Raw genomic sequence first — 18,171 nt, 5'->3', positions numbered from 1 at the left:
AACAGCTCAAAGAGGAAGGAGGAAAACCAGGTGATTTGGAAGCCAGGGGACTACTCACCTGCTGTGATGGTGGCTGCAGACTGGTCAAGACTGAAGAGTGTCCACTGGTGTTAGGGAAAAGGTGGGGGCTGTTTCTGGGACATCTGGGACAGCCCGAAGCCAGACCACAGAAGGGATGGGAGGTGAGGCGGCGGAGAAAGCCAGAGTAGAGGACTCCTGAGAAGTCTGTGAACAGGAGAGTGAGGCTCAAGATGGAGGGTTGGTTTTTTAAAGGAAAACATTCGTGGGAAGAAGTCAGAAGGAGAAGGCATAGCGACTGGAAAGAGGATGGTGCTGCATGGCAGTTCTGGTTCCTGTAGCCTATCCTCGCAATCTCTGGGGTGGGGTGTGGGATTTGTCTACTCCAGGGCTCACTGCACGGGCTGGGACCTGGAGGCTCTGAGTTCCAGAAAGAGTGAGCTGGCAGCAGAGCTAGGCAGGGACCGGGCACAATCTCCAGAGCACCTCTCTATCCACCTGGGATCCACATTAAATCCTTTGCTCTCTGGCCTACTTCAGGAGTCCCCCAAGCTAAACCAATCCTGGCCAGCCCAACCTAGCCTGCAGTGACCCAGGCTTGGTTATTTCTACCTGCAGGAGACTATGCTGGCCTGGAGTTCTAGGGACCAGAGGACTCAGAACTGCCTCTTGGGACACGGTCTGCTGTGCTCACCTGTGAAGTTAAGACAGGGCTGGACCCCTGTCCTGTATCCCAGTGAATGGATGGGAGAGAGGAAAGGGAGGACAGCAGAGTCCTTAGCCTGAATCCCAGAAGACCTGGGGCAGTGTTCTTACCTTACTCCTGTATGATCCTGGGAAAGTCACTTAACACTTCAGTGTCTCCATCTGGGCATGAGCAATGAGAGCTACTGCCAGGGTTGTTGTGAAAATTGAGTAAGGGGTTTGTGTGTGTGTGTGCGCCCACATGCTGGGAGGCATGGCCAACCCCAGAGTAAGGAGGCAGCAATTTATGGGCCCTGCCTGGTAGACCAGGGATTTGGGACCCGCCTGTCCTACTCTGGAAAGGCAGGGGAGGGGAGACTAACCAGAGAGGCTAATGCTTCTTCCCGCCCCCCAATCCCTCCAGAAGGGTGGATTTCGGGGTTTTGAGCCTGCTCCGAGCCCAGAATCCATCTCTTCGGGCCTGCCCAGAAAGGGTTGCCCGTGAAGATCCCTCTACTAGTCCCCACTAGGAGACAGTGCTCCCGGGCGGCGCAGGGGCGGAGCTGAGCTCCAGATGTCCGAGCGCTCAAAGCTTAAGGGTCACGTGGCAGCAGCCCGGGCCCCCCTTCCTGCCAACGCTGCATTTGGCCCAGGCCCCATCCATGGCCGCCCTTGGGACCGTGCGCTGAGCCCCGGGGGCTCTGGCGTCCGGGGCCACGCCGCTCCCAAGGGACGAGCGTGAGTGTCTGAGTGTCGGAATCTCAAGGACCGACGTGGTGGGTAGGGACGGGTAGAAGGGATTTGGCTTCAGCGCGGGGAAGGAGAGCGGGGGGTGGGGCCAGTACTTCAAGTCTCCCAGTCCGGGTCCTGGGGCACCGTCTTGGGCTGGAGCTGAGGGGGTGGTACTTGGCCACTAGGAGAAACAGCTCTTTCAGGCGCCCATCACGGTTAGGGGCTCAGACCACCGGAGGGAGATGAACGGCCGGTAGCCGGAGCCCCCTGGCGTGTGGCCCACTACCCTTTACCATCGGAGAGGGCGGGGCCGCGAGCCCCTGCCGGCTGGTGGCTTCCGTGTCCCCCGAGCCCCTGACTCGCTCCGCAGGGGGCGCGGGCGCCAACTACGCGGACATGAGGCGGAGGCTGCGCCTACGCGGGGACGCGTCGCTCACGCTGCTTCTCGGCGCCGCCCTCGGCCTTCTGCTCTATGCGCAGCGCGAGGGCGCGGGTCCGACGACGAGCGCGCCGCGAGCACAAGGTGGGGCAACCCCAGGGTCCAGCCCGCAGCTCCGCGCCTTTCAGGCACTGGATGCGGGCATAGTCCCGCCGGTCTACGAAGAGGACACGCCGGAGCCGCCCACGCCCACCGGACCCTTTGACTTCGGCCGCTACCTGCGCGCCAAGGACCAGCGACGCTTCCCCCTGCTCATTGACCAGCCACACAAGTGCCAAGGAGATGGCGCCCCCGGCGGCGGACCCGACCTGCTCATCGCTGTCAAGTCAGTGGCTGCTGACTTCCAGCGGCGCCAAGCCGTGCGCCAGACGTGGGGTGCTGAGGGTCGCGTGCAGGGGGCGCTGGTGCGCCGTGTGTTCTTACTGGGCGTGCCCAGGGGTGCGGGCACAGAGGGGGCGGAGGCGGAGGGGGCAGGCACGCCAACGCATTGGAGGGCCCTGCTGCGTGCTGAGAGCCGAGCTTACGCGGACATCCTGCTTTGGGCCTTTGACGACACTTTCTTCAACCTAACGCTCAAGGAGATCCACTTTCTGGCCTGGGCCTCAGCCTACTGCCCTAACGTGCGCTTCGTTTTTAAGGGCGACTCGGACGTGTTTGTCCACGTGGGAAACCTACTGCAGTTCCTGGCACCCCGGGACCCTGCACAGGACCTGCTTGCGGGTGACGTGATCGTGCAAGCACGGCCAATACGAGCGCGGGCCAGCAAATACTATATCCCGGAAGCTGTGTACGGCCTGCCTGCCTACCCTGCCTACGCAGGTGGTGGTGGCTTCGTGCTTTCGGGAGCCACACTGCGCCGTCTGGCCGGTGCCTGTGCACAGGTTGAGCTTTTCCCCATCGACGACGTCTTTCTGGGCATGTGTCTACAGCGCCTGCGGCTCACCCCTGAGTCTCACCCTGCTTTCCGTACCTTTGGCATCCCCCGGCCTTCAGCTGCACCTCACTTGCACACCTTTGATCCCTGCTTTTACCGTGAGCTGGTTGTAGTGCACGGGCTCTCTGCTGCAGACATCTGGCTTATGTGGCACCTGCTGCATGGGCCACACGGGCCAGCCTGTGCACATCCACGACCTGTTGCTGCTGGCCCCTTCCAGTGGGGCCCCTAGTCACCTATTACAGCCCCAAGCTCCCCTCATTCCAACCCAGGATATAGTAGGATGGAGTTTGACGCCGAGGTTTCTGAGGCAGATTACTGTGGGTGTATGTAGTTTTTCCTGAGAACAGGGTAGAAGACTTTAGGCTCTAGCCCTGTATCGCTAAGTGTCTGCTTCCACAGGATCCCAAGGAATAAAGACTGAGTTTTGGCCCTGCTGGCTCACACACTGGGAGACGGTTTGGAATCAATCAAATGGAGGTCCTTTTAGATAGCCAGGGTGAAGTGGTAGAGTGCCAGGCTCTTTGCTAATAAGCAGGTAGACACGTCAGGTCCTCCTAGTACCAAATCATTGGTGTATATTTGTGGGTGGGAGTGGCAGAGGCTCATGGAATCTGATCATACTTCTTGGTTTGGAACCCCCAGGATGCTGACAAATGCAGATATTTTTCAAGGCAGGTCCCCACAGCATGGTGGGGGTGGCTCAGGTCTCAAGGAACTGGCAGGCATTCTGCCATAATTCATTCTGAAAGTAGGCATTTTGCTTCCTGCCTGCCCCACCAAATTGGATTTTCAGCCCTGTCCAGGTCTTTGGATCTTCCAAGGTCTGCTATCCTGAAGGCAACTCCTTCTGGGTCCAGGTCTGGCTGGAACACCAGAGATGGGCAGGCACACAGGGACACCTGAGTATACTGTCCTATCTAGTTTTCATCTCCAACTACCCAAGAACCTACACCCACACAAGTGTGCCAGTCTCCTACCAGAGGCTGCCTTCTTCAGGAGCCTAGGAACCTCTTCTAAGATAACACCACTACAAATCTTCCCATATTCTTTAACCACCCCCTTTCTAAAAAAATCAACTCCCCCACGCTTACTTTAGTACAAACATCCCAGCAATAGCACATGATGAGCCATTGCTGAGTGCATAGGTCTTTATTGGAGGAGGGATGTGGGCAGGGAATGAGGAAGGTTCCACCGTTCTAGGAGGATGGGAACAGTCCTGGCTGCCCCAACAGTGGGATGTGTGTGTGGGGGGTCCTCTGGCCAGGTCACAGTCCAAATGGGAAGACACCAGTCAGTCACAAAGTCATGGGAGTGCCACACAAGCTTGGCTGTAGGCCCAGAAACCACAAAGAAGCCCAGGGCAGGTCCCCTGCACATTCATTGTTAAACTATACAGGATGAGGCTGTACATGAGTTAATTACAAAAGTCATATTTACAAAAATCTATACACACATTTGAAAAACTCACAAAATTGTCATCTATGTATCACAAGTTGCTAGACCAAAATATTAAAAATGGGATAAAATTATACATTTCTCTTCTCAATTCTTTTCAAAAGGATTAATATTTGTAAAGCACGTATGCTACCTTCCTTAGCAAGACCCATGAAGAGACTGAGCAACCCAGCCCTCCTTGAGCCCCCAGAGGCCTTGAGTTACGAATGGGCCTGGCCTGGGGACACTGTCTAAGGATTGGAGCAGGGGAGCCAGCCCACAGTGCAGAAAATAATGCTGCAACACAATAAAAGGAGGAAGATGTCTTTGGCTAAAACTTTGGCATTAAATAAAAGAGGCAAATAGGATGGAAACATGCAGCCTGCCAACAAAGTTGGGGCAGAGTGGGAGGACAGGCAACCTTGAATGCTGGCTCCAAGAGGTGTGGGAATCAGGCATGGGCATGTACCTGGATGGCAGAAAGCAGTGTTTCAACCAGTTAGGTGTGCCTACTGGGCCTGGCCGGGAGCACAGACAAGAAAGGAATAGGGAAGGGCAGGTGGGCCACCTTGGCCACAGCCAGCTCATCAAGTAACTAAAGTGGATGTAGTGCAAAAGTCACAACCAAGTACTATGGACATGCTACCTGCTTGCCTTAAGGGTCATGTGGCAATGTTGGGCCAAAGGCAGCACCCTGTCCTCGTCCTGGGTACTTGTGTCCTCAGCCATGGAAGAGTCCCAAGTTTTCCCAATGTGTGTGGACAGGGGAGACAGAACCCTGCCTCCTTATGTGTTAGTCAAGAGCGCCTGGGTCCAGAGTTTGTGCTTCTCTTTGCAGTCTGTGTTCCCTGTTGGCACCAGCAGGCTGAGGACAGACAGAGGAACATCTGGGCTGCTCACCCCATGGCAGAGCACCTAGCCTGAGCCCTACATCAGAACATCACATCAGCCTTTCAACACTGGCAAGGTGTCCAAGAAAACCCACAGGGTGGCACATGGAAGCCTGCTGAGCAGGATGCAATGCACAGTTCCATGGGGCAGAGGGGCATGGGCGATGACGTCCTTAGGGGAGCTCTGCTGTTCTCAGGTGGGCACCAGGCCTTGGGGGGCCATACAGGGTCACCGAGGCAATGTGGTTATTTTGCATGACCTGGTGTGAGAAGAGGACAGCAAGTCAAGGGGAAACAGAAGGGTTGTAGGCAAAGCAGGCAGTCAGAACCACAGAAACCACCAGTGGGATCGTACTGGGGCTGTGACTGCAGAAAAAGGACTTGAGGCAGCAGCTCTCAGGCATGGGGTCTGGACGTCATGCATGCAACACACTAGCATACGTGGCTGGGCTGATCCCGTAACATCCCCCAACACATGCTAGGAGTCATCTCTGCCCCAGGGGCTGCCTGATCCTTATGGGGTCCACAAACTAGGCTTATTTGTCCAGTTCTTTGGGAACTGCTAGGGGCTGGCTGAAGATATGACACCTAGAAGGGAAAACAGGAGAAACCCATTCTCCCAAGCCAGTGGGGCCTCACCCATAGCACGTTCATTCACATGGCATTCAAAACACCCCCAGGCTGAGCTCTACTTGCCCTGTAGTCCCATTTCCTACTGTAATGTTTTCAGATATAAATGTGGGATCCCTGTTACCTCTCATCTTGTTGGATATAGATCACTGCTTTAGCCTCCATTACCCTGAATTTCCCCAACATAATTTCTGAACTCTCACTGTTAAATGTGTGCAGGCAGGTTCTTGGCTGACAGGGTTGTTGGGGAAGGATTAACCTGTCCAGCAGGGCTGTTAGGCACTCCCCAATCTCTCTCAATCATCTGCCTGTTCCTACCATGATCACCAGCCCATCAACCCCAGGGTTTACCTCAAAGATCATCCGCTGAAGACCAAAGCAGAATGTGGAGCCAAATGGGTTGGTGTTGTTTGGGGAGGAGGACCTGAGGCCAGGGAAGCCAGAATTAGATGGGCAGACAGAGGCTGAGGCCATGCAAAGCATCCAGTTCCTTTTGGAATGGGGGCTATGTCTAGTGGTCTCTCCTGGCTGTATGTTTCCCACATAGGCCCTTCAGGTCCCAGGGGCAGTGATAGGCCTCACTTGAGCTCTGAATCCTACACAGTCCAACAGAGCATAGACAATCATGCAATTAGGCTAGGGTGGGGAGAAATCAGGAGGGAGAAGGAGCCTCAGGCAGCACGGTAACCAGGTATTGGTCTGAGAACTAACTACAACAGGGAGCAGCTTTGATGGGTAAAAAAAGAGCCCAGGACAGTCATTCAAAACTGCCTTCCTTTCTCAATAACTAGGAGTGAAAGGGCCCCCACATCTGGAGGTAGGTGGGAGAAGGGGCTATCCCCAGGGAGCAACCTTTCTGGTACAAGTAAACATGCAGAACAGCTAGCCCATTCCTAATATACAGGGTGAGGGCAGGAAGTATGTTTGTGGCAACACTAGACATTTCTGTCACTTCTAAGCCATACCCACTTGTAGGCTTCCCTGGACCTTCTGGGCTATGAGGACCAGGATGGGGTGGTTAGAGACAGCAACCTTCAACTCACCTGTGCAGGACGACAGGCTTTTCCACAGGGTGGCCCAGGAGCTCCTGGATGTTGTCCCACTGCAAGAGGGATGGGGTGGCAAGGGGTAAGCAGGGACCTGATCATACCTATGACCAATGGCTGGCCCAGAGGACATGGGCTCCAGACTGCTGACAGGCTCATGCCCATCCCATTTTTGGGTTGTGTCAGGTGGGAAAGTCAGCGCTCACCTTGCTGTAGGTCGTGCATGTTTCTGTCTGACCATCTGCGTTTTCTGAAAAGAGAATATGGGATGATTGATAGCTGGCCCAGCCTGAGTTCAGTTCCACACCTGCTCAGATAGATGGGCTCAGCCCACCTGTGACTCCATCCCTAGGCAGAATCCAGACCTGGCCCCTTTTGCACTGGAGTTGCAGGATGGAGTGAGGATAGACTGGCTGTTTGAGAGTTCCTGAGTAGAAGAGAGTGGAGGGTTGAAGGGGTCAGTCAGGTGTGAGCTACACTAACCAGCAGTGGACAAGAGACATGAGGCTGGGCTGGAGCATCTAGATGAATCAACTGTAGAGTGGAAACTCTCCTCTCTAGAGACCACCAATCCCACAGTCACACAAGATTGTAGCCCCTCCCTAGAAAAAAGAGCCCAACCCAGAGGAGTTGAGGCTTCTGGTGAAATCAGGTGGGCAAAGGCTCTATAAACTCAATCACTACATCCTCTCTACTTGGATCATTGTCTCTTATCATCAAAGACTGACCCCAAAACCCATTCCTTACCCTAGGGACATTCACTACTCACCTTTCTTTATGGCTAGTGGGATCTTGAACTCACAGCGGTGGTAACTAGAGAGAGGAGGCAGATGGATAAAGTCTGGGTATCCTGGGAGGTCTGATCACCCCACATCTCAACCCTGAACCCCAGGAAAAACAGAATCAAGCACACCTGCCCACAGCCCTGGCTCTGGGCCTGACACAGTGTTTCCTGGGGGAGGCCAGATTTAAGCACTAGAGTCAAATGAAATAGGCATGGCTCTGGGGTCCACAGACCCTATCACTTTGGGTAAGACACTGAGCTTTTCCTACTTGTAAAATGGGTAACAAATGGAAAGACACAAGGTAGTGGCTTTAAACCAGGAAAGAGCAAACCCTCAGGAAATGTTTACTTCCCACAAAACAGCAAGAATTCAGGTGTGGACAATGTCAGGTGTAGCGAACATCCAAAGCCACAAGCTCCCTTTCCTGGGGATTTTCAGCCCAAAGCTCACTTCCCATAGGGCCAGGTACAGTATACTCACATGTTAAAATTATAATGCCCAGGGTAATTGGTGTGTAAGACAAACTTCTTCACTTTGTGTGTATTTGCATCAAAGAGGATGTCCTGGGAGAGAAAACAAGTATGCCCAAGTACAGAAACTTACTGAAAGAGGGCAGGGGACTTTCTAGGGCATGTCCAATTCAGAGACATCTACTTCACTGTGGGGATGCCCATGGTCAACAGCTTTCTCCCAAACAACAGTCAAGGGGACAGCTGAGACCATACAGCATTCACTGGACATTTTCAGTGGTGGTGGTGAGGGGAACTCAACCATCTACAGACCTCCCCATTCCAAACCTTGTACCAGCAGGCCCAGCATGTACAGGGAGCTACAGCTTCCACTGCTTGGGAACTCAAACATGTCAAGGAGATCTTTCCTGACAAGCACCTGATAAAAAAATCTAACCAAGAAGAGATTTTGGCTTAAAGACTACCAAGAAGATTTGGTAGTCTCGAGGGGCTCAAGCCACCTGGCAATTCTCAACACCACAGCCTGCCAGATGCTTCTGGCTTCCATTAGGCCCTCTCCGTGGAAGTCAGCAACCCCTGGAACTGAAGTTCCAGCCTCTCACCAGGACTCAGACCTGGATTTAATGCTGCCTACTGAACACTTCCTCCTATCCCCATACCCTTCCCAGCTTCACACCCTGCCAGCTATTCAGGTCTGTGACCCCAGGGTTACCTGACTCCACTCCTTCACCAACAGTCCTACACTAAGTCCTATTAGGGCTTGTCCATTCTTTCTATCTTCCCTGTGACACAGCATCACTGGCCGTGACACTCAAAAGAGGTCCAGATTACAATAGTGCCATTCCCTCCCACCCTCCAGAGTTTACGATCTCACTGCCACTCCCCGACTAATCCTGGCTCCTCTTTGGTAGACCCAGTCTCTCCTCTCTGCTTCTCTGGAATCCACCCTTTCTTTGCTACCTCAGGACCTCAGGCCCTAAAAAGCTCAAAGGTTAGAAGACCCAAGGTCTGTGCCAGCCCTGCCCTGAGATGTGGTGCAGTGTGAACACCATCATTTCTCACACATGCATCTCATCTACCAGCTGGGAAGTCATAACCAATGGTGGCTACCAGCTCCTCTCAGCACCTTAGGTCTAGAGCAGAGTTGCAGCAATGCCTCTGGAATGATCCCTCAAAATACATAAGCACACTCCCACTATTTTTGAGACTTTCTGGTCTCCCTGTTTTGTGACTCCAGAAAAGGATCCTATGCTTTACAAAAGGCCAGTTCCCAAAGCATCTTAACCTGAGTGATTCCCACAGCTTCCACCTATGTCACATGTTTTCCCCAGAAAAGAAGTCAAGACCCGCCAGGGAATTCAGCAATCTTGGGGGCAGGGAAGGCCTATTTTGGGGTACCAATGCCACTGCAAGACAAAACTGGGCACACAGCCAGCTGCTAGGCATGGTAACAGCTGTGCCCAGGTACACTGCCCACCCCCCAAAAGAAATGGAATGCTTCTTTCTCTAAGACATCACAACTTACCACTCCGAGAGTGAAGTAGTTGAAAAAGTAGTCATTGCACTTGGATGGAACTTGCTTATGAGGGGAAGGAGAATGAATTTTCATCTGTTAGGAAAAAAAATCACAACAAATTAAAATCCAACCACTTCAACAGTTCTTGGATTAAATGAAAGTCTATAAACTGAGTTTCTGTATAACATTAAGCTGTTGGGTAAGCAAGAGTATGGAGTCCCAGCTACTGGTGCTGAACAACCCATAAAACTTTGGTTGACTAAAGACTGGGCCCTGGTATCCGAAGAAAAGCAGAACAATCTGATCAAAGGGTAGGTGAAGAACTTTGGATTTACTTTCCTATCAGTTTTAATAGAACAGATTCTATAGGAAAATGGCAACAGTTTATGTTTATTCAATATTAAGTTATGCTGATTAAAAAACAAAATTAAGAGACTGCCTATCCACTCTATAAACACATTTCCCCTACCTTGTCTTCTGACTTATAGAAAACCTTGTGTGGAGAGCCAAGCATGCTAAGAACATCTTGGCAAGAATCTCCAAAATACACTGAACGTTCAAATACCCGCATTTTGGCATCTGCTAATAGGCCAGGTCCACAACCTGCAGAGAACAAGGGAAGAGTGGTCAGGTTTCCAGTCAGGGCCTGAGATCCTGTAGCCCAGGCCCTGGGCGCTCCAGAGAGGCCACTGGCTGCATGGTGCATTACCAATTCTGCCTCGGGGGTAAGACTGCATACAAGTAGAAATACAAGTAACCAGGGCTTGTGTACAAGAGATCATTATCTACTGAAAAGAATGCCAGAGATTCACTGATTCCCACAGAAGTGATGTGGAACTCTGGAAACTATTCACTTACTTACCAAATATTTATGTATTGACTACCATGGGCTAGGACACTTTGCTAGATGTTGAGGACACAATGGTGAGTAAAACAGGTGCAGTCTCTGCCCACATTGGAGCATATGGTGTGAAGATCCTAATCAGATCACACAACTGTGCTGCAACAAGCTGCAGCAGAGGCGCTATGGAAGTATACAGTGGGGTGCTATTATCTCTTGCTACTTTCCAGATTCTGACAAGATACAAAGATTTATGTTAAGAGATACTTCTCAGTGCTAACCTTAAACCAGAGAATGAACCTAAAGATTACTCTATAGAAGAGCCAAGAGTGAAGCACCCATTAACTTATTCCCTAATTTAACAAACACCTGATAGACCCACTAACATCAGAAAGAGACAAATTAGAAAAGTGGGAGAATGAAATAACCTGATTTGCCAAAAGTTTCTTCTCTGGGAAGAATCTTTACATCCTGATTTTGTCTAATACACTTCAGAAGTGGTTCCATCATACACGCACACACACACACAGAAGTGGTTGTGGAAGAGCAACAGACACACCAATAATAAAATTTTTCCACAGGGGTAGGTATACAAAATGTTTTGCCCAAAATAGAAAAGAAAGCCAAAAACTCAAGTAGGACTACAATTCCTGGCACCATGAATAACAGCCATCACCTTACTCTGCACAGGGCTTTACAGTTGCCAAAGCTCTTTCATGTCTAGTAATCTATTTGTTATATACAGAAGACTTCAGGGATCCAAAATCTGAAATAACTAGGTACCAAGTTCTCCAGCTAACCCAAGAGTCTTTAGTCACAACACATACACACTAAGTGGCAAATAAAGGCTGTATTTAAATGAACTAGATACTGGGAAAAGCATAGTTCACACTAATCTCTGTCTATAAATTATGTAGCTTAGGCAAACACAGTTAACCTATAGTACCCACCAAGTCTTGTCAAGCTGGACCGTGTACCCAACATCTCCAGCTACCACATACCTGGAATATTCAGATGGCGCTATAGGAAAGGCACCCTTCAAAGGTGAGTCTTCTCTCTTGTCTACTAGCTACCCAGGTGAAGTTACCCTTTGAGACTATTCTAGTTTCTGATTCCTTTGAGTGAATCTTCCTATAAATTATTGTTAAACTGATTTTCCATGTTAAAAGCATTACAGTAGCCACACTCCATAAGGGAAGATGTGAGAAATGGATCTTTTGAGACAAGATACCCTTCTGCTTGCCAAAGAAAGCTCTCGGTGAGTAGTGGATTGGATGGACAATGACTTGGTGAGGCCCTGACTTAAGTGTTTTCCCCACTGACCCTGTAAGCGGTGAGATATGACTGCTAGAAGTGGGCTGTGCAGGATGGCAGTCACAGTTGCTGAGAATCCCGCCCCCACAGGCTCTTCCTGCTGTCATCTGGGATAACTGACTACCTGGCCATTTCAAGCACTGATCTTCCTGAGAAGACAGCCGCTATCACTTGACCCTGCTGCCGCATCTTAATTCTCTCAGAAACTACAGCTTGAGTGCAACACTCCTAAATAGCTGGTGTTCTGCCTTGGCTAGAAAACTACATTTTAAGAAATTTTCAACCTGGAATTGTGAACTGCCCAACTATTCAAGGGAGTGAGTTTATAGTTTATATACCAGATTCTTAACAGTTAAGAACCATTGCCCAAGAGACCGATGAAAGACCCCAACTTATGAACCAATGCTGGCTAGATTATGAGCTCCATGAAGTCACAGTCTCTATGTTGGCTCCTAGGCTGTATTTGTGGAGGCAAACTCTGTATTACTAGAGATCCCTGTACTACTAAATCATGATCCAAGGTCTAAAGTAGCTGATATTGGCCAGGCACAAGAAAATTGCAAAATGAGGTGTGGATCTTGGAGAGATAAGCCACTGAAAGGAGCAACTCTTTTTTGTTCATAGCCAGCAAAATTCTCATCAGAATGTGGCCAAATATCAATTCAGTAAGTCCCTCCTGCCAGCCTACTCTGAGAACTGGGCATAAAGTGTGGAAAAGGGGAGAACAGACAATACTGCAGGCCACAAGACACATTTTCAGGGAACAGTGTGGAAACCACTGCAAAGCTGTATATTATGTACATGCCAAGGGAAGCAGTACTCCTGTTGCCTATTAAGATTTGCAAATGATTAGACTATGTCTCGTTCCTTCACAAATCTAAATGAAAGCTTTAAACCATAAACATCTGCACCATTTGTCTTCTAACAACTATCTCTAAGCAGGCAGGACTTTGGACTATCTCAACATGGATGTAGTGGTGATGCTACTACCCCAAAGCCAGTAACTGACCTGCAGCAAGTAGGCGAAGTCGTAAACCTGAGGGTCCAGTTCCATCTCGAAGAACATCTATACTCTCAGCATACACATTGCCCAAGAAACAGCTCAGAGGCATCACAGGAGCCCTGGGGGCAGGCACGGACTGAGCAGAGAGCCCATGGCCTTAGCATGAAGCTCATGCTTCCCCACCCTGACCCCACATACTTGGTATCCTGTAGGCTGTTTCCACTGTAGATGTACATTCGTTTCACAGTTGCTCCATGGGGTATCTGGAGAGAAGCTAGACCATGGGCAAAATTGGGCTGCAAACACAGGACAAAAGTTTTATCTAAGAGTACTCTGCAGGCCATGTGACCAGGCTCTGGCATTTCTCCAGAACTCATGGTATTCAAGAACTGGCCAGGTTAAAGCTCATAGTCAAACCTAGCTCTGGGTCAGTAAACTTACTCCAGTCATTCAAGTTCCTCTTTAATTTTACTTAGGTTTTTCTTTCCATCATCAGGGAGAAAATACAGGAGTGGACTCCTTTAGTAAATGTAAGCCTTATGAAAAGCTATCATTTCATAACCCTACACATGTTGTTGCCTAAGGATTAATGAAACATTTTGCTAAAAGCAATAGGTAACTGCAGATACAGAATAAACTCTTTCAGATTTTAGGCCATTGAGAAAAAACACAGTAATTTGTTTGAATTTCAAAGCAAGGCACAACTAGACTGATCTCTGAAATGTAAGCTTGACCTCACTCTGCAATGGGAAGTGCCCTCTTTCTACGAAGGCCGGCTTGGGCTTTGCTCTTCCTGTCAACCCACCCACTCTACCCACCTTGGCCCCTGAAGTCCTTTGAGATGAGGTACTCCAAAGAAGGAGTACCTATTTGGCCTTCCCTAATGGCACTGTCTGCTGATTCACAGCACCTGGACACTGGGCAACAAATACCACAGGAAAGGAAGGGCTAACCTCATACTTGGGAGCCTCAGTCCACGAGTCTAACTGAAAAGAGAAAGACAGTCCTCTGAAGTTGAGGTGGAAGAGCTGCTCTGCAGAGTTGTACACTGTGGGAGTGGGGAGAAGAAGATGACACATTTGAATGGCATCAGAGGTTACAAATACAAACCAGCCTAGAAGGGAGTAATGATGGGAAACACCTTCCTTGTGTCTTATTTCTGAATTGACCGACTAGGCTGAAAACAAGGGGGAGGAGCTTTCCTTCACACCCAAGTATCAACTGCCAAATCCTATAGTAATCTGGCTGTAGGGGATTGGGGCTAAGGTGGCACCATTTACTTGCCAGGTTTGTCACTATGGGCTGTGACAGATAATCAGATGCTACAGATGCCAGAGGAATCAGATGGGCTTGGCTTACCTCCAGGGTGGGTTGCACCAAAAGACTGGTCGATCTGCTCAATGGTGGGAGCGATGGCCTGAGAGTTAAAATGCACTCCACTGAAAAACAAAGGTACCTTTTAATATCAGGTTTTGAAGGATGGGCTTATAGATCACTAGAGATGGAATAGTTTTCTTAAATCAGGTAGGTGAGTCTAAAATTATATCAAAATAAAAGTTTAATTAAAGATTTTAAAAATAAGAGATAATTAATGAGGTCAGAACAAGTCAAGTCTCCTGAGGCTGATATATAGGATTGATCCTCTAGGGCCTCCTAAGACACTGGTGGTCACCAGGCACAGTTCAGAAGGAAATAAATCTGGTTTCAGCCCCATGACATTTGGACTTGGATAAAGAGCAGCCATAGTAATGGAAAGTGTTAATGTGTTTTTCCAGGATGCTTACTAGTAGTTTGGCTTGAAAAGGAACTTTGTTAAAGAGGGACAAGCACCTTACAAGGGTGTATCCAAGCAAGGCAGTTTGTTCTTAAGAGGCAGAAGAGCCAGCACTCACAGATTGGGTGAATGGGTAAGTGGGTCAGGGAGGAATGGATCCTGTGCAAAGAAAACTGGGTTGTGAGGGAGGGGTTGGGAATAAAAAGGGGCACGTGATTTCAGATGATGAGCATGACGATAAGACATTTATGACTCTAGCAGGATGCTTAAAGGTTAAGAATAATTTTTTAAAAATTAGTATAATTTATGGAACACCTCTTTTTTAACCAGGCATTGTCCTAGGTGCTTTTCCAGCCTTATCTCAGATCATCTTCCTAACCCAGCAGCCACATTATTGGTTTCATTTCTCTGATGAAAAAATAAGCTCAAAGAGGTTAAGTGACTTAACAGAGGTACTAAAATGATGAAGCCATAACTTGAATTCATAGCAGCCTGACTCTAGAACCCCACGCTCTTAACCACCATTGACTCTTAAGAGGGTAAAAGGAAGTGAGGCCTTGAGGTACAAAGGCCCCAACAAGACTGAAGACAACTAGAACCTGTGGGGGCAGAGCTATTACACATTTTCTTTATCTACTCCTCTACTGGCAAATGCCAGCCCTAGGAACTAGGCTCTTTCACACCCTCAGCAAAGGGAAAGGGAAGCCTATAAGAAAACCATTACTGGACAGAGTATTCTAGATGCTAGCACAGAACCTTGCCATAATGGGATCTCAAATACTTGTGCATCATACAGGCCATTCCCACTTTCATTCTAAAAAGCATATTTTGGCCCCCAAATAGCAGGTGGTTCCTTTGGCATTCTTTTTAGCATAGGCTTCGACATTACCCTTGTCTGTCCCATCTGTCACTCATGAAGATATAAACAGGTGCCAAAAGAGGTTTTGCAGGGGAGGGCAGCAGTGACCCAGGAGACACTGACATCACCTCTGAGCTGAGGTCCCGGTTTATTATGAGGATTAAATAACTTGACATATATGTGAAGCATTTTTCACACAGTGTGTTCTTAGGGAAAGAGATCCCAGGAAACTGAGTAGGCTCGCAGGCTGCCTTAGGAAATCATGGCACCAGGCTGTAATCTCAGAACTGTTGTGGATAGGAATCCTCTACAAACTTAATGACAGTAGTACATAAAGCCCATTTGTAGCAATCCTCTGACATATATCAGTGGGGAGAAAACTTACCAATATTTTAACTTTACTTTAGACAAGTCATATACTTCAATCACCTAAAAAAAAAATTAAATAAATAAAATGTTTAAGAGTTAATGTTCTGTAGTTGAAAAATATTAATTAAAAAGACAGTTACAGAATAGTGAAGAAAAAAGCCAAAATTCTCCCGAAGCACTGCACATTACCTTTTGTTTTCATTTTTAAATTCAGAGGAGAAACCTATACCATGTACATAGTATAATCTCTCCTTCCCTCTCTTCCAGTGGATTGTTCAAAATATGTCATGGATGCCCTGGGTCAAGGTTCTTCTATCTAATCTACTGCTGGGTCATGCAGAAGACTACATACACAACCCTAGAGGACAGTGAAACCCTCCACAGAATCAAATGCATGCTTGTTAAGGCTGTAACTTTAGATACTGAGCCCCCTTCCTTCTATTCCATACTTTGTTGCAGTATAAAACCTAAATCAAGTCATTTATCAAAGATAGCTTCAAAATACTGTAGGTTACAAAACAAAAAGATTGTGGGGGGAGTTCTATTCTGCCAGAAAACAAGTCATATTACATTAGCTTAGGAAAAGTGTTGACGATATTTAAATGTATCCCTAATGAAGGGTATCTGGTTAAACTTGGAGAACCTTAGGGCCCTTGTGGAGTTTTGATGGGTTCAGCCTCAGATGAAATGCCAAAACTCAGGGCTGAAACAAAGGAAAAGGTATTGAACACTCAGATACTAGTGGTGCCCAGCAGTAAGAACTATGAAGTCCACTATGCTAATGGTGTCAAGGGCTTGGCAGCCAGCAGCATGACTAGCAGGGGCCTGAAGCATCTCTACCATCCTCTAGCTGGGAAGTCTGGCCTTTAATGTAGAGACACAAGCGGAACTGGTTCAATGTCTGTTTGCCCTGACAATCTGGACCTCATCCTGGAAGGGGCTGTGGGGCACTGGGTGTAGAAGCTTCTAGCACTGCTACAGAAACTGAGACATACTAGGCAGTTCACTCTTGGCCAGACCTTGTCCCTAACTTTGTTTAGAGATCGTAGCACTGAACAACAAGTTGGGCACCTCTTAACTATAATGCAGCTATTCTGATCTTACCAGCTGCTAAGAATCACTTCTTCTGCTGGGCCATCATAGCACTTTTATCAATTTTTTCTTACACTACCTATATGTATGCTGCTCAATGGTCCTACGAAGTTAAGCCCCTATGTCTGGCTCAACAGTATGCACAGGGAAGGTACTCAACACATGTCAGCCAAGTCTACCTGGTATGAAGCCAGCTAAAGGCAATATGAAGCTCAAAAGCATGAAAAGAGGTGCCAAAAGGTGGAAGAGCACGGGAATAGCTGTAATTCATAAGATACATGCTGTCAAATGCAATATTAAATTAACTATCCCCAAAGTCAATCAAGGGACAGACAAAGAGTACAGAATATGATAACTAATATATAAAGAATGGAGGAGGAAGAAAAAGGAGGAGAAAAAAAAAAAAAGAACTTTTAGATTGTGTTTGTAATAGCATATTAAGTGAGTTAAGTTAAACTCTTAGATAGTAAGGAAGTTAACCTTGAACCTTTGGTAACCATGAATCTAAAGCCTGCAATGGCAATAAGTACATACCTATCGATAATCACCCTAAATGTAAATGGACTGAATGCACCAATCAAAAGACAGAGAGTCACTGAATGGATAAAAAAACAAGACCCATCTATATGCTACCTACAAGAATCTCACTTTAAATCCAAAGACATACACAGACTAAAAGTGAAGTGATGGAAAAAGATATTTCATGGAACTAATAGGGAGAAAAAAACAGGAGTTGCAGTACTTGTATCAGACAAAATAGACTTCAAAACAAAGAAAGTCACAAGAGACAAAGAAGGACATTACATAAGGATAAAAGGGTCAATCTAACAAGATATAACCATTATAAATATCTATGCGCCCAACACAGGAGCACCTACATATGTGAAACAAATACTAACAGAATTAAAAGGGGAAATAGAATGCAATCCATTCATTCTAGGAGACTTCAACACTCCACTCACTCTGAAGGACAGATCAACCAGACAGAAAATAAGAAAGGACACAGAGGCATTGAACAACACATTAGAACAGATGGACCTAACAGACATCTACAGAACTCTATACCCAAAAGCAGCAGAATACACATTCTTCTCAAGTGCACATGGAACATTTTCAAGAATAGATCATATACTAGGCCACAAAAAGAGCCTCAGTAAACTCAAAAAGGTTGAAATTGTACCAACCAGTTTCTCAGACCACAAAGGTATGAAACTAGAAATAAATTATGCAAAGAAAATGAAAAATCCCACAAACACATGGAGGCTTCACAACATGCTCCTAAATAACCAATGGATCAATGACCAAATAAAAACAGAGATCAAGCAATATATGGAGACA

General features: G+C 47.9%; 2 protein-coding genes across 7 annotated transcripts in view; one reads left to right on the top strand and one right to left on the bottom strand.

The window, feature by feature from the left end:
* Positions 1–1,143: 1,143 nt before the first annotated feature.
* Positions 1,144–4,339, top strand: B3GNT9 (UDP-GlcNAc:betaGal beta-1,3-N-acetylglucosaminyltransferase 9). Of its 2 annotated transcripts, none has more exons than XM_036897662.2 (2): positions 1,144–1,440; positions 1,805–4,339. In XM_036897662.2, the coding sequence occupies exon 2, from the start codon at positions 1,831–1,833 to the stop codon at positions 3,037–3,039; it is 1,209 nt and encodes a 402-aa protein (XP_036753557.1). In that variant the 5' UTR covers positions 1,144–1,440; positions 1,805–1,830; the 3' UTR covers positions 3,040–4,339. The 2 variants fall into 2 exon arrangements, with proteins under 2 accessions (XP_036753557.1, XP_036753556.1); XM_036897661.2 differs by having other exon boundaries at positions 1,147–1,478.
* Positions 3,945–18,171, bottom strand: part of PHAF1 (phagosome assembly factor 1) — a 30,621-nt gene continuing 16,394 nt past the window's right edge. For 4 of the 5 annotated variants that reach the window (XM_036897655.2, XM_036897657.2, XM_036897658.2 and 1 more), the window contains 13 exons: positions 15,758–15,801; positions 14,099–14,178; positions 13,693–13,787; positions 12,938–13,035; positions 12,746–12,858; positions 10,051–10,184; positions 9,591–9,674; positions 8,076–8,158; positions 7,580–7,623; positions 7,017–7,060; positions 6,808–6,866; positions 6,116–6,188; positions 3,945–5,394 (listed from right to left, as the gene is read on the bottom strand). In XM_036897655.2, coding sequence (XP_036753550.1) covers positions 5,308–5,394; positions 6,116–6,188; positions 6,808–6,866; positions 7,017–7,060; positions 7,580–7,623; positions 8,076–8,158; positions 9,591–9,674; positions 10,051–10,184; positions 12,746–12,858; positions 12,938–13,035; positions 13,693–13,787; positions 14,099–14,178; positions 15,758–15,801 — 1,038 coding nt within the window. In that variant the 3' untranslated portion in view covers positions 3,945–5,307. The remainder of the gene's footprint in view (positions 5,395–6,115; positions 6,189–6,807; positions 6,867–7,016; positions 7,061–7,579; positions 7,624–8,075; positions 8,159–9,590; positions 9,675–10,050; positions 10,185–12,745; positions 12,859–12,937; positions 13,036–13,692; positions 13,788–14,098; positions 14,179–15,757; positions 15,802–18,171) is intronic. The other variant, XM_036897660.2, reaches the window with a different exon arrangement.

This window comes from Manis pentadactyla, chromosome 15 (genome assembly GCF_030020395.1).
Source record: "Manis pentadactyla isolate mManPen7 chromosome 15, mManPen7.hap1, whole genome shotgun sequence".
Lineage (NCBI taxonomy): Eukaryota > Metazoa > Chordata > Mammalia > Pholidota > Manidae > Manis > Manis pentadactyla.
The sequence above is the reverse complement of the archived record's forward strand: the minus strand, read 5'-3'. Positions and strand labels throughout refer to the sequence as shown.

Coding starts and splice junctions, on each gene's coding strand:
- B3GNT9 (XM_036897662.2), top strand. CDS start 1,831: ATGAGGCGGAGGCTGCGCCTACGCGGGGACGCGTCGCTCACGCTGCTT.